Consider the following 13,090-nt stretch of genomic DNA (forward strand, 5'->3'; position numbering starts at 1 on the left):
TTTGCTCATTGTGTCCACATTGCAACAATAAAATTATCATATTTGCTCATTGTGCCCACATTGCAACAATGAAATTCTCATATTTGCTAATTGTGTCCGCATTGCATCAATGAAATTCTCATAATTGCTCATTGTGTCCACATTGCAACAATGAAATTCTCATATTTGCTCATAGATGTCCACATTGCAACAATGAAATCTCATATTTGCTCATCGTGTCCACATTGCAACAATGAAATCTCATATTTGCTAATTGTGTCCACATTGCAACAATGAAATTCTCATATTTGCTCATTGTGTCCACGTTGCTACAATGAAATTCTCATATTTGTTAATTGTGTCCACATTGCAACTGGCAGGTCCCAGGTAGGATCCCTGCTGAGGTAGATTTCTCTGGATCTTTCTAAAGGCATCAAGGGACTTCCCTGGATGTGGACAAAAGCATGGCTTTATTAGTCCAAGGCTTTCAATGTCATCAAGCTAGCATGAATAGGTCCAAATTTAATTCCATTAACACAGGTCCAAATTAGCTGACAAGATGGTGTTTACAAAGAATCTGAAGTTAAAATTGATTTGCAATTCTTTTTCTTTTGAAAATAACTTTACCACAATATTCCTCACAGAAACAGTGTCACACTTAAATAGGCGTGAAAATAATTAATTTCTTTTTTATCTTAAAACAGCCCAATATTAAAAATATCTTCAATTATTGAAACAAGAGGGCCTGAAAGGCCCAAAGTTGCTTACCTGAGATAACAAGATATTATTGGGACAAATCTTCTGACCAAGTTTCAAAAAGATTGAAAAATCTAGAGTGTTAACAAGGTTTTACTATAGCCATTTAAGGAAAAATGCCCCGCCTCTGGCAACCCTGTGTTTCAACCAACCGGCTCATTTTTGAACTCGTCCAAGATATTATCGGGATTAATCTTCTGACCAAGTTTCATGAAGATCGGACAGTAAATGTGGCCTCTAGAGTGTTAACAAGATTTTATTATAGCCATTTAAAGAAAAATGACCCGCCACTTGGAAGCCATGTTTTTCAGGCAAACATAATTATTTTCGAACTCATCCAAGATATCATTAAGACCAATCTTCTGACCAAATTTCATGAAGATTGGACACTAAATGTGGCCTCTAGAGTGTTAACAAGCTTTTACTATAGCCATATATAGCCATATAAGGAAAAATGCCCCGCCCCTGGTAGCCATGTTTTTAAAGCAACCAAAACCATTTTCGAACTCATCCAAGATATCATTGGGACAAATCTTCTGACTAAGTTTTATGACGATCGGAAAATAAATGTGGCCTCTTGAGTGTTAACAAGGTTTTACTATAGCCATATAAGGAAAAATGCCCCGCCCCCGTGGAGGCCATGTTTTTCAACCAACGGCATCATTTTTTAACTCGTCCAAGATATTATTTGGATGAATCTTCTGACCAAGTTTCATGAAAATCTGACTATAAATGTGGCCTCTAGAGTGTTAACAAGATTTTACTATAGCCATATATAGCCATATAAGGAAAAATGCCCCGCCCCTTGGCAGCCATGTTTTTCAAGCAAAGGTTACCATTTTCAAACTCATCCAAGATATTATTGGGACAAATCTTCTGACAAAGTTTCATGAAGATCGGAAAATAAATGTGGCCTCTTGAGTGTTAACAAGGTTTTACTATAGCCATATAAGGAAAAATGCCCCGCCCCCTGGCGGCCATGTTTTTCAACCAACCGGCATCATTTTTGAACTCGTCAAAGATATTATTGGGATGAATCTTCTGACCAAGTTTCATGAAGATCAGACAATAAATGTGGCCTCTAGAGTGTTAACAAGATTTTTCTATAGCCATATAAGGAAAAATGCCCCGCCCCTTCGCAGCCATGTTTTTCAAACAAACGTAACCATTTTCGAACTCATCCAAGATATCATTGAGACCAATATTCTGACCAAATTTCATGAAGATTAGACAATAAATGTGGCCTCCAGAGAGTTAACAAGGCAAATGTTGACGCCGCATAACGCACGCCGGACAAAAGGCGATCACAAAAGCTCACCATGAGCATGTTTTTGTTTTAAAAAGGGTTTATGTTGTGTTATCCCAGTCAGAGTGACCTCAAATCTTTTGCCAGCATGTACATATTCATGGGACACATGTGCAAAACATGAAAACATTGTCATACCTGAATAAGGTGTGTAGGAAAACAAGAGCGCCATTGTCACAAAGAAAAGCTCGAAAGAAAAAATAGGTAAAGATTGGACAATTCTCATTTGATATCTCTTATTGTAAAGCTGACCTTAAATTCTACCTTTACCGTCAACGTACAGACCTGGTTATAGCAAGAGGCCCTGAGTATGCTAGTAATTACTGCAAGTAATTTAAAAATCCTTAATTTGCTCAATACCATGTTTAAACCTTTGACCTTGATTTGTGATATTAACCTTAATGACCCAAGCGACCTTGTTCCTGTACATGTACGTCACTCTCAAACTGCTCATGAAAATCATCTTAGACATGCTGGACAAAGTTTAAAGTACAAATTTCCAAAATTTAATATTTTACCTTGAATTGTGACCATGACCTTAGACTGACCTGCTTTGTGTGACCTTGACCTTGGACCTATGGACCTGCTTTTTGTGACCTTGACCTAGAGACCAGCTGTTTGTGTGCAAAACTCTGTCTTACCATTTAGATTACTCATTATAGTTAATCAATTTTGATCATTTGACCTTGAATTATGACCTTTACCCGAGACCTTCTAGTGCACAACACTCAGTCTCGTTACACTGGACAAAGTTATACTACAGACAAATTATGCTCAAGTAAAGATTTATTTCATTTAACCTTTGACCTTAAATTGTGACCTTGAAATTGAACCTAGAGACCTGGGGATTGCGTGTGACACCCTGTCTCATTATAAAGATTACTAATTGAGAGAAATATGAAAATACATATGTTGAAAATACCTAATAACTAATTTGACAATGTTCCATGGCCAAAACACTTTATCTCATCATGCATATCGCTTCTTCCAAATTATTTGAAATTCCATCCACGCTGAACATGTAACTGTCCAGACAATGTTTCAAGAATAAATACTAACTTTGCCTTTTGAGATGGAATTTAAACTTTGTTATATGAAAAATAGACCTGGTCCTAGCAAGCCTCACACCTTCTCAAAATGATTATTGCTCATGACGAGTCATATTAAAATGCGTCCACGCCGTTGAACATATATAAATAGGACCTTTGACCTTTAATTGTTACCTTGACCTTTGACCTAAAGACCTGGTCCTTGCACACAACATCTGTGTCATCATCATGCTGATAATTTGTGCCAAGTTATTTAAAAATCCATTCATGCTGGACAATTCTTTTCTTTGAACAAATTTTTTAAGTACACATTTCCTCAATCTGACCTTGGACCTTGAATTGTGACAATGACCTTGAGCATAGGGACCTGGTTCTTGACCGCAACACGACGTCTCAGCATACTATCACTTATGGAAAGGAAAAAAGTTATGCTCCAGACAAATATTTCCAACCTGCTGCCAGCTGTGCAGGTGTTTTTTTTGAAAATTGGCCTATAGTCTATTTACTACACTTTTTTCCTGAAAAAAACTCACAAAAGTTCACAAGAATGTGACATACATTTGGTGCTAGGGTTGGCATGTGGCTGGCCCCAGTGATCAAACCATCCCGACCAGAACTCCATGACTACCAGCGGGAAGTGTGGACTGATGGACTTAATCTGCTCAAACAGTGCCTCGCCCAGTCCGTACTTCATGAAGTTAGCAGTCGGCAATGCCTCTGAAATGCAATTGAGGAACTTTTTCCAATTTAAAAAATGTTTTGCATCAAGACCGTTGCTATGAACTGCGGTAAGTTTGGTTTATAAGGGCAAGGGGGTCCACATTAATACTGCACAAAACTCAAAGCAGGATTTTTATGTTTAAATAGTAAATATGGTAATTTTATTGTTGATATCTTTTAAACAATTGATAAATTACCATTTAAGTGAGAGTTTAATCATTAAATATTGATTCTATATGAATTAAGGCCATTTATATTGTATAACAACACTCTTTCTTTATATGCAGACACTGTTTGTTGAGAAAAACAAAACACTAATAAAACATATCATATACAATATGGCTTATATACATAAATATATCATTAAGATCTCCTCCTTGCATTGTTTATAAATGTAAATAAATAATTAGTTTTTTAAATTTCTACACAACCAACCATCATAAAACGGGGCCACTTGGAATCCAGACTTGTCATTGACAATGCCATCACTGATAAAGAACATCTCCACTATGCCGTTCTTTACTAGCTCCTGAAAGATGAACGCGAATATGATCATAATTATTATTATTATCTTTATGATTATAACAATAAATATTTTTGTTATCGTTTATCTTAATATTGTTAATTGTATTATTATTGTTTTCAGCATAATTATTACACTGATCATAAAATTCCAGAGTAAATGGTTTTTTCCTCAAAAATATGTTAAGAAAATCTTTAACAAGTATAATTATATTATAGACACATAATGTGGTAATTCCACGCCTCAATCACAGACACAGATTCAACAAAACATGTCAAATGTTTTTCAAAAAAATTATATTTACCCAGAGATAAATTAATTGTGACAGATTTCCTCATGGCCTTTACCACAAGACAAAATTCTTCTTAACCCTTTGCATGCTGGGAAATTTGTCGTCTGCTTAAATGTCGTCTGCTGAATTTCTAAAATTAGCATTTTCTTTGATTTTTTCAAAGAATACTATCAGAAAGCAAATAGTTTGGATCCTGATGAGACGCCATGTTCTGTGGCGTCTCATCTGGATCCAAACTGTTTGCAAATGCCTTCAACATTCGGTTCCAGCACTGAAAGAGTTAAACATTGAAATGATCTTTGTGGGTTACCTGTTTGATGAACTTGAGATGCCCTACATCTGAGCTGTACGATCCAAACTCATTCTCAATCTGGACAGCTATGATTGGTCCTCCTTTTGAGTACTGGAACATGAATTATTGCCATTGTTACTGACAACAAGTTTGACATCAGGCCTTTGACCTCAACCATATGCTTAACAAGCAAATTTGTTGAATTGATATCCCCCGCCAATATGCTTCTGGAAACAAAAGTGTTATATTTGACACTCAAAAAAGCATTTTTTCAAGATACAAAGGGCCATAACTCCTTTATTATCCAATGGTGTACATTGCCGTTTGGCGTGCATCATCCTCTTATCCATATATATACTCATACCAAGATTCATTGAAATCCGCCAAAGCTCTTCCAAGATATGGCTCCGAACACAAAAGTGACACTCAAAAAAGCATTTTTCAAGATACAAAGGGCCATAACTCCTTTATTATCCAATGGTGTACAATGCCATTTTGCGCGCATCATCCTCTTATCCATATATGTACTCATACCAAGTTTCAATGAAATCCGCCAAAGCACTTGCAAGATGTGGCTCCGGACACAAAAAAGCATTTTTCCAAGATACAAAGGGCCATAACTCTGTTATCAACAGATGGTGTACAATGCCATTAGGCGTGCATCATCCTCTTATCCATATATATACTTATACCAAGTTTCATTGAAATCCGCCAAAGCACTTCCAAGATATGGCTCCGGACACAAAAGTGACACTCAAAAAAGAATTTTTCAAGATACAAAGGGCCATAACTCCTTTATTATCCAATGGTGTACAATGCCATTTGGCGTGCATCATCCTCTTATCCATATATATACTCATACCAAGTTTCAATGAAATCCGCCAAAGCACTTGCAAGATATGGCTCCGGACACAAAAAAGCATTTTTCCAAGATACAAAGGGCCATAACTCTGTTATTAATGGGACCTAAAAATTTCCTTTAAAGGTTTCCACAAAAAAACAAAAACAATTAAAACATTTATTTTTATAAAAAACAACATTTAGTTCATCTCCCATCCAGCTCTATAAGTTGGACATAAGTAAATACAATAATGAAAACACTTCATTCTCAATTTTGAAGAATTTGTTAGCAAAACAACAAAAAAACTCATTTCCGAATTTTAGTAAAATAGCCGTTTTTTTTCAATCCAAAGGGACCTGGCCCAACTCCCAAAATGGTGATAAAAAAAACACAGGAGTGTCATGATGGCTCACCTAAGTTCAAGATTCACATCAAAGACCCAACTTGACCAAGATTCAATCAAGATAAACAATCTGAGTTTAATCAAGACAGAGTAAAACAAGCGATGTGTTTGTGAAGCACTATGTCCCCATATATTTGACCTTTGACCTTGAAGGATGACCTTGACCTTTCACCACTCAAAATGTGCAGCTTCATGAGATACACATGCATGCCAAATATCAAGTTGCTATCTACAATATTGCAAAAGTGTACATTAAATGAGCGATTTTGACCCATATATTTGACCTTTAACCTTAAAGGATGACCTTGACCTTTCACCACTCAAAATGTGCAGCTCAATGAGATAAACATGCATGCCAAATATGAAGTTGCTATCTTCAATATTGCAAAAGTTATGGCAAATGTTAAAGTTTGCACAAACTAACCAACCAACAGACAGGGCAAAAACAATATGTCCCCCACTATAGTGGTGGGGGACATAAAAATATGGCTTCTAGAATAGTTAAGGGTTTGAAAAAAAACGCTAGCCTAGATATTGTAAAATAAACATTCTGCAGTTTCTTGAAGACCTACCGTATTTTACCATGTATAGCGCACTCCCATGTATGCGCATGCGATTTTTTAAAGCCAAAATGGAGAAAAAAACAAAGAATTCAAGACCAAAAACCTGAAAATTGGGCCGAAAATGGCCGCCATTCTTATATTTCGCAATCATTTAATCAGAGTTTTTCGGGCGCTCAATTTTTAGTTTTAAAGTAGGAAGCGTTTATACGATCAGGAGCATGGGTTGCATAGCACTTTATTTTCGACAACTTTTAAGATTATTCTGTCGAGAATACCGTATATGTTCTTATTGCCGCAAACTGCGCGTGTTTTTCCAAGACCCCTGCGCGTTTAATTCGATCCACTATTACCTATTCCTCACATTTGAACAGTGTAACATTTTCATTACATGCAGCTCACAACATCGTCTTCTGCAGACCCGCAACATCGCAATGTCCAATTTTACGCAAATCGTCTGTGGATCCCCTTTAAATTGACATTGATTAAAAAAATTTCCCATAAAGAGACGCTCAACATTAAATCCAGTTTGACCCAGTATTTTGCGCCTTCACTGCGTCTAGTTGATAAGTATTTATAGTGAAACAAACAATACACCCGAACGTTCAATACCATACAGTTGGCGTTATCGGCGTAAAACCATTAGAAAAATATCATTTGTTTGTCTCCATTGAAAGAAAATAAAACGAGTCTATATCTCTATTGGTTTGTAACCTATGTAGTATACTCGCACGGTAGCATATTAACGCAGAGATCAGAAAAAAATTGATAAATGTATTTGGCGTTTCAATGCTTAGGGCCGAGTAATTTCTGCAAAACAGAACTCAACTTACGTAAAACACTTGTTCAATTAACCGTTAAACTCCACCTCTGTTCTCTGCAAAAGGTTCGAAGGCAGAGCTTTGCACATGCTATTATTTAATTGGATGATTGCCATTGAGGAACAAACACACGATTGGTTCGGCATGTTGATTGTTAGACAAAGAAAGCCAATTTTGTCGGCGAGAAACTTGTCGCTTTATTGCTTCAGAAAGCAAGCGGCTTTCCTTTGATGACGCCAACCTGTCGATTCACATAGAGTGCACATTTTCGGAAGACTAACTGACTCTTTGTTTACAATTCCAATAAAATAACAACACTTGCTAACATTAAACTTTGGATTAAATTATCAAAATAAAGCAAAAGCGAAGTTGAGAAAAATAATTAAAATAATAAGCGGTAGTTCAAATAAGACGTTTTGCGTTGTAAATCAACGAGTTTTCATGACAACAAAAACTTTAACAAACAATACCACAACAACGCTGGGATAGATATACCTCGATTTTTTCATGAACAATCAATGAAGAAGTGTGAAAACACCAACAAAGACATTTTTTCATCTTTTAATTTTTGTCAAAACTGTTACTACCCTTTCCCGCTATTTGTTGTTTAGATAACAGCCCCTTCAGTCTATAACATTATAGGGTGTAGTTTTCTGCAATAAAAAAATGGCGGCAATTGTGAAGATTTATGGTTTCGAAATGGATATTTTTGCAATTTAGCAACCAGGAAAGCGTTGTATCAATGTATTACCACGCACTGAATTTTTATTTGAAAATTTAAAGGTAAAAAACTGCGCGCTATACATGGTAAAATACGGTATTTATAAATATGGCCTTTAGAGTGGTTATTCTGTTGTTATAAGAATAGACCTAGTGATCTAGTTTTTGGAGGCATACAACACAGATTTCAACTCAGCCTAAATATTGTCAATATTAAGTCGGACAAAGTTTTTTCAAGATTCGATACAAAATATGGCTGGATAAAAAAAAGGCTTCTAGAGTGGTCACGAGCAAAAAGTTGATCATGGAATGCACAAAACACCAGACACAAGTTGATCAAAATAGGTCACCATGAAAACTTCCAGCTAATACATGTATGGGCGTAACGTAAATATTGTAATGTAAAATAAATATACAAGACAGACAGACAGCGTACTGCACAGGCTAATCTGGGACGACACTTTATGCACATGCATTATACCCAGTTTTCTCAGAACGCGACTCAAATGGTCTAAATGAACTCTTACCTGTAGGTCTACAATTTCTGGAATCAGCATTCCTAGATATTTTTCAACAGCTTTCATATAATCTGGATGATCACTTCTTACTTTCATGGTTGGGTCTTGCAGTAACCACCTGCAACAACAACAACAACAGTTAATGTTACAAGAGATGTTGGAAAACTTATACGCCTCCCTAACCTAGGTTAATTAACACCGGCAGAGAAATGTTCATGCCAGAACACATCTTCTCCATGCAGTTAAATAATCTATTCAATTATAACTAAATAAAGTCTCCAGCGTTAAAATGATTTTATAACATGTGTAAGTCTTCTAAAGACATGATTTGAATGATTACCATGGTACTTAAACTGACTATTATACCTATATAATTTCCATAAGACTATGTAACTTTGACCTTTTGACCTAAAATTAATTGGTGTCTTTCTTTTCTCCCATTTAACCATAACAATAATTTACATGATGATAGCTCAAATCATTCCCTAGATATGGTCTACAGGGAAATGAAATGGTCTTCAGACGGAACATCAGACCGACGGACAGGTGCAAAATAATGTTCCTCCAATTCTTGAAAAGAAAGAGGCATAATAAACAACAATTAATATAATTAAAAGTTCAGTCCTACACATCAATATTCTAACAACATGGCTTGTTACAAATGTTACAATCCTGCCCATATCAAACTCAAAAGCCCATCATAAGAATTAACCAGTTCAGGGCTTGCCTTACTTTGATCACTGACACACAAGCCGATCTGATTCAAAAGAGACATTTAATTGTTCAAGGTGATTTAATTTGACCCTTTGACAGTGCCCGAGATTATTATTTTGGAAATAGGGTTTTCACCCATTGATTTTGAAAAATAGGGTGATTTCATTCTTGGAATAGGGTGAAATGAGTTATAAGATGCATACATTAAAATCATTGCTGCTTTACTTCTGTTGAAGCTGCACACTTGTATTGATTCAATAAAACTGATATCATTAACTTTAATAAACTGATGTTTCATAACATCTTTAATCCTTGAAACTGTCAATAATATTAACTTTAAACTTTATAAAACAAGAAACCGTCGGAGACGGGTGATGCTCCCCAAAGGTTTTGTCACAATATTGCATTATATATTCAGATAAAAGGAAACATCTTGAGGGGCATAACTTTGGACAAAATAATACGATGGATGGTTTAGCAACTTGAAAAATTCCAAAGGGCCATAACTCTAAATAAATCATCCGACCAGACCCACAAATAACATGCGCATCTCCTCAAGGTAGTTAAGCTTCCCATGAAGCTTAATTGTATTCCAATCAGAAGTTGGGGAGAAATAGCCGGGACAAGAATTGCACTATATGTACAGTTTATAGAAAATTTCAAAGGGCCATAACTCTGTGAAAAATCATCCGACGAGAACCGGCTGATAATATGCACATCTCCTCTTGGTAGTGAAGCTTCCCTTAAAGTTGCATTGAATTCCGGTCATCAGTTGCTGAGAATGGGGGGGGGGGGGGGGGGGAAGGGCACGGGGGATGGTATGGGTGGAGTCTTTTGTGGTATGTCAGGTAAGAGTAGTTTTGTCAAAGTATCAATCAAATCTAATCATAAATAAAGAAGTTACGGCAATTTTAGCAAAATTTAATAATTTTACCTTGAGAGTCAAGGTCATTCAAAGGTCAAGGTAAAACTCTACTTGCCAGGTACAGTAACCTCATGATAGCATGAAAGTATTTGAAGTTTGAAAGCAATAGCCTTGATACTTTAGAAGTAAAGTGGATCTAAACACAAAATGTAACCATATATTCAAAGTTACTAAGTAAAAAAAGGGCCATAATTCCGTAAAAATGACAACCAGAGTAATGCAACTTGTCCTTTTACTGTACCCTTATGATAGTTTGCGAGTGTTCCAAGAATGAAAGCAATATCTATGATACTTTAGGGGTAAAGTGGACCAAAACACAAAACTTAAACAACGCCGACGCCAAGGTGATGACAATAGCTCATATTTTTTTTTCAAAAAATAGATGAGCTAAAAAACCATCCAACCAGAACTTGCTGATAATATGTACATCTCCTCTTGGTAGTGAAGCTTCCCGTAAAGTTTTATTGAATTCCGGTCATTAGTAGCTGAGAAATAGCCCGGACAAAATTGTGCACGGACAGACATACAGACGGATGGACAGACGAAGCGGGTACTATATGCTCCCCACCAATTTTTTGGGGGGAGCATAAAAAATCGATAACACGAATGATTCGGCACTTATTGGCTCTTGCTTTCTTGGTTCGAAAAAGTAAGCGATCAACTGATATTTTGGCGCAACAATTTTTTTTTTTTGGACCTTTGACCTTAACCTTGAACTTCCAGCACTCAAAATGTGCAGCTTCATAAGATACACATGCATGCCAAATATCAAGTTGCTATCTTCAATATTGCAAAAGTTATAGCCAACATTAAAGTTTTTTTCTGGACGGATGAGCAGACTGACATACTGACTGACTGACAGACAGTTCAACTGCTATATGCCATCCTACTGGGGGCATAAAAATACTGTAAATGTATTTTCGCTCGAAGCTATTGTATCGTACACATCAAATGTGACAAATTTGCGTAAAAGGCAAATCGGGTGCGTTTTCAATACACATGATATTGTATTTTTTTGCGTTTTTAAACATTTTAATAGGGTGAAAGACGCAGATACGCAGCTTATCTGGGTCACTGCTTTGAATTCTGGTAATAGGGGAAAATATATTGTCACGAAAGTAGGTACAATTAGGAAAATACTTTATAGAAACTAATTTATGAATGAAACTAATTATGATCACATTTAAAACTTACTGAACCACTGCCTAAATAGACAAGAGATGTGTTTGTCAGAAACATAATGCCCCCTACTGCGCCACTTTGAATTTTTTTTTTTTATATCCCTTTAAAAAATATTACTTCCCTTGTGAAAATGATCTGTACCTGCCAAATGATATAAAATATAAATTATCTCCCTTTTCAGCTGGTAACTTCCCTTGGATTTTTTTACCTTTGACCTTGAAGAATGACCTTGACCTTTCACAACTCAAAATGTGCAGCTCCATGAGAAACACATGCATGCCAAATATCAAGTAGCTATCTTCAATATTGCAAAAGTTATGGCCAATGTTAAAGTTTTCGGACGAACGGACGCACAGACTGACAGACAGACAGACAGACAGACGGACTGACAGTTCAACTGCTATATGCCACCCTACCGGGGGCATAAAAAATTGACTTATCAAGCTTGTTGCTGACATTCAATACATACGCCGGCATGCCACCAAAATCCCACTCAGAGCAAATGTACGGCCCAGGTCGTAGGATGACGTGCAGTCCAACTTTCTTGGCCGTTTGTATATACTTTCTGAAATCATAAAAACAATGGTTACCTAGGCAAATAAGGATATTATGCTGGTATAGTTTATCAGTCTAGTTTGTTGTGTGAACTGTGAGACCGATAAATGGTCTCAGAACTGGCGATATACACCAATATTAGATCTATTCAATACTCTCTAGGGCTCACTGTTTTAAAATACCAAAAACAAATCATGACCTGTATACATTACATGAATGGCAAATTAATATAATTAAGAATTATTTCGTTTTATCTGTCATCTTTGCATGTTTGAAGTAGACAATATTATACTTAATAAAATATCAAGTTAACTACATAGACATTTCATTAAAATATATAAGCAAAAGGGAGATCGCGGTAGCAAAATGGACAATGGTGCCCATGGAGAAATAATTTTACCACACTCTGAAAGCATTTTCCATGATCTTCTTCAAAGACACCAAGCACTGGTTCTGCTCAGGAAATGGACACTCAAGTCCAAAGACACCAAGCACTGTTTGTACCCAGGAAATGGACACTCAAGTCCAAAGACACCAAGCACTGGTTGTACCCAGGAAATGGACACTCAAGTCCAAAGACACCAAGCACTAGTTGTACCCAGGAAATGGACACTCAAGTCCAAAGACACCAAGCCCTGGTCCTACCCAGGAAATGGACATTCAGGTCCAAAGACACCAAGCACTGGTCCTAGCCAAGAAATGGACACTCAAGTCCAAAGACAACAAGCACTGGTTCTGCCCAGGAAATGGACACTCAAGTCCAAAAATAACAAGCACTGGTTCTGGCAAAGAAATGGACACACAAGTCCAAAGACACAAATGCAGTGGTTCTGGCAAGGAAATGGACACTCAAGTCCAAAGACACCAAGCACTGGTCCTACCCAGGAAATGGACCCTCAAGTCCAAAGACAACAATCACTGGTTCTGCCCAGGA

The 13,090-nt window shown here is 36.6% G+C and overlaps 1 protein-coding gene across 49 annotated transcripts in view; it reads right to left on the reverse strand.

The window, feature by feature from the left end:
- LOC127859476 (beta-galactosidase-1-like protein 2) overlaps window positions 1–13,090 on the reverse strand; it is a 74,769-nt gene that overhangs the window by 43,211 nt on the left and 18,468 nt on the right. For all 49 annotated transcript variants that reach the window (XM_052396922.1, XM_052396880.1, XM_052396919.1 and 46 more), the window contains exons 4-8: window positions 12,071–12,166; window positions 8,790–8,898; window positions 4,936–5,028; window positions 4,246–4,339; window positions 3,649–3,807 (exon numbers count right to left, since the gene is read on the reverse strand). In XM_052396922.1, the coding sequence (XP_052252882.1) occupies window positions 3,649–3,807; window positions 4,246–4,339; window positions 4,936–5,028; window positions 8,790–8,898; window positions 12,071–12,166 (551 nt within the window). The remainder of the gene's footprint in view (window positions 1–3,648; window positions 3,808–4,245; window positions 4,340–4,935; window positions 5,029–8,789; window positions 8,899–12,070; window positions 12,167–13,090) is intronic.

This window comes from Dreissena polymorpha, chromosome 15 (assembly GCF_020536995.1).
Source record: "Dreissena polymorpha isolate Duluth1 chromosome 15, UMN_Dpol_1.0, whole genome shotgun sequence".
NCBI lineage: Eukaryota > Metazoa > Mollusca > Bivalvia > Myida > Dreissenidae > Dreissena > Dreissena polymorpha.